General features: G+C 59.5%; 1 protein-coding gene across 1 annotated transcript in view; it reads left to right on the top strand.

Moving 5' to 3' along the window:
- Positions 1-839, top strand: part of LGALS7 (galectin 7) — a 2,461-nt gene extending 1,622 nt beyond the window's left edge. Inside the window, exons 3-4 of the mRNA XM_012809097.2 lie at positions 1-61; positions 667-839. Coding sequence (XP_012664551.1) covers positions 1-61; positions 667-780 — 175 coding nt within the window. The 3' untranslated portion in view covers positions 781-839. The remainder of the gene's footprint in view (positions 62-666) is intronic.
- The last annotated feature ends 1,536 nt before the right edge of the window (positions 840-2,375 follow it).

The following is a 2,375-nucleotide window of genomic DNA, read 5'->3' as shown; positions in this document are numbered from 1 at the left end:
CCCCTTCCAGCGGGGACAACCTTTCGAGGTGCTGCTCATCGCCACCGAAGATGGCTTCAAGGTGCGTGTCTGTGACAGGGAGAGGCGCCCCAAGCTGGGTCCCAAGAGCACAGGGCTGGGGGTCTGGTGGCGACTGCGGATGGGCCGCGGAGGTGGGAGGGTGGGGGCGGCGCGGCTGAGGCGGGGCAGGGCGGTCCCCACAGCGCCTCTCGCTCGCGCCTGCGCACCTACCACAGACAGCAGGGCTAGCACCAGGTGAGTAGGAGCTGGGTGCCCGCGGGGTGGCTCTCCTAGTGCTGACGCGTGGCCCTGCCTGCTCGTTCACGCCCGAGATCTGGGCTCTGCGCAAGGCAAGGGCGGGGCTGGGCTGGAGGCCGCTCCCAGGAACTTGTCCTAGCCGGGATCGGTGGCCGCAGACCCTCCACCACCCAGACCTTCGGCGATTTTAAGGCTCTATCGCTAGGCTCCAGGGGCGGGGTACTGGACGGCGAAATACAAATTCTGACATCCCCTCCCACATCTTCAAAAAGCACCTTTTCGTTGTGCCAAGGAGTAAAGTCATTTGAAGTTCGAGTGAGCAGCCCCATTTTCCCAGAAGGGAAACCGAGGCCCAGAGGCATTAAGTGACAGGGTCACACATGTCTCATCCCGCCCCTCGCCCCGCAGGCGGTGATCGGGGACGCGCAGTACCACCACTTCCGCCACCGGCTGCCACTGGCGCGCGTGCGCCTGGTGGAGGTGGGCGGGGACGTGAAGCTGGAGTCTCTGAAGATCTTCTGAGAGGCTGCCTGGTGCCCGAGAGCTGGTTGGGGGGGTCTTGAATAAATCGTCAGTGTGTAGCGCTCCTGTGTCCGTGTCCGTTTTGTATAGATGAGAAAACTGAGGTTCAGAGAGGCGAAGACACTGACTGGGGGCCACACAGCAAATCCATTGCCAAGGCGGGATTCGAACCGACATGTGCTTGGGACTGTTTCCATCCGGGAAGGCCCTAGGAGGGTCGCCATCTGAGGGTCTCGAGGGCAAAGAAAGCCAGGTGGGGATGTGAGTGCAGCTGGTCTGCTGGGGTTTGGGGCGAGGAAGGGCTCATGGCATGCCTGGGTTCCCCGCCGAGGATCTGATGGAGGTTAAATGAGTCCCATTTTTCTGGTCACTTCCGTACGGTACACCCACGCAGGGAAAGAGTAATTACATGTCCTCGGAGACTGAGTCCTAGATCCCTCTCCATCTCTCCCGTCTCTTTGGCCTCTGAGCCCTGGGGGAGGTGCCTGGAGGGCGGGGCTGTGAAACCGGAGGGGTGTCGCCTGGCTGGACGCAAGTCCTAGAGTGTGGCAGGTCCCCGCCCTGCACCCTCTGGGCAGACGCGATGGCAGCAGCAGCGACTCCGCCCAGCGGTGGGTGGACTGGACGGCCCACGTCGGAGTCCCCGGTGCCATAGTCCTATTTTCACTTGTCCGTCTCTCTAACCGAGGGCCTGTACCCCTGGCCCTAACCCTAGTGGTAGTGACAGAGGGGTGCGATTTTCAGGTTTCGGGGTTCCCAGGGCTTCCTTCAGTGGCAGGAGAAAGTCTGGGAGCAGTGGGCCCTCGGAGCCCCTCCTGGGCGAGGCGTTTGGCAGTGGCTGCTGGTCTGCGGAGATGGAGGCGGCGGCCCTGATGACAACCCAAAGCTGCGCGTGATTCTCGGGCCTCCTTTTCTGGAACATTCCTTGGGAGCCACGCCTTGGTGGGAGATGCCCAGGGACTTGGGCCTGGTTTCTAGGTGTCATGTGTCCCACCCCCTGGTTGCTGCGAAGGTTTTGGCCTGGAACAAGACGTGGTTGGGAAGGAGGGGCGGTGTCTGACTTTGCTGGAATCTTCTTATGGAGTTGGTTGGAGAGGACCAGGTCACCTGGGCTCTCAGGCCCTTGCAGGACCCAAGGCTTGTCCATTCGGTGCCCAGACTTTGAATGGAGTGTGGTGGCAGTAAGCACCCTGTCTCCCCCTCCCAGTGTGAGACAGAGAAACTGGAAACTGGATCCCCTCAGGGCTCCTTTTTTCTTTTCTTTCTTTTTTTTTTTTTTTGCAGATTTTGGCTGGGTCTGGGTTTGAACCCACCACCTCTGACATATGGGGCCGGTGCCCTACTTCTTGAGCCACAGGCCCAGCTCTGTGATCATTCTTTTTATCAGGCACTGGTGCATGAGAACTCTCCCTTTATGACCTTCCCTGGCTCCCTTTTTGTCAAGGCTTGACACAAATGACAACATTTTGATTCTGATAACTTTTTTTTTTTTTTTTTGTGACAGCGCCTCCAGCTGTCACCCTGGGTAGAATGCCATGGCATCACAGCTCACAGCAACCTCCAACTCCTGGGCTCAAGCGATTCTCTTGCCTCAG

Source organism: Otolemur garnettii, unplaced genomic scaffold (assembly GCF_000181295.1).
Source record: "Otolemur garnettii isolate 467f Iridium unplaced genomic scaffold, OtoGar3 scaffold00100, whole genome shotgun sequence".
Lineage (NCBI taxonomy): Eukaryota > Metazoa > Chordata > Mammalia > Primates > Galagidae > Otolemur > Otolemur garnettii.
This window is presented reverse-complemented; position numbering and strand designations above follow the sequence as displayed.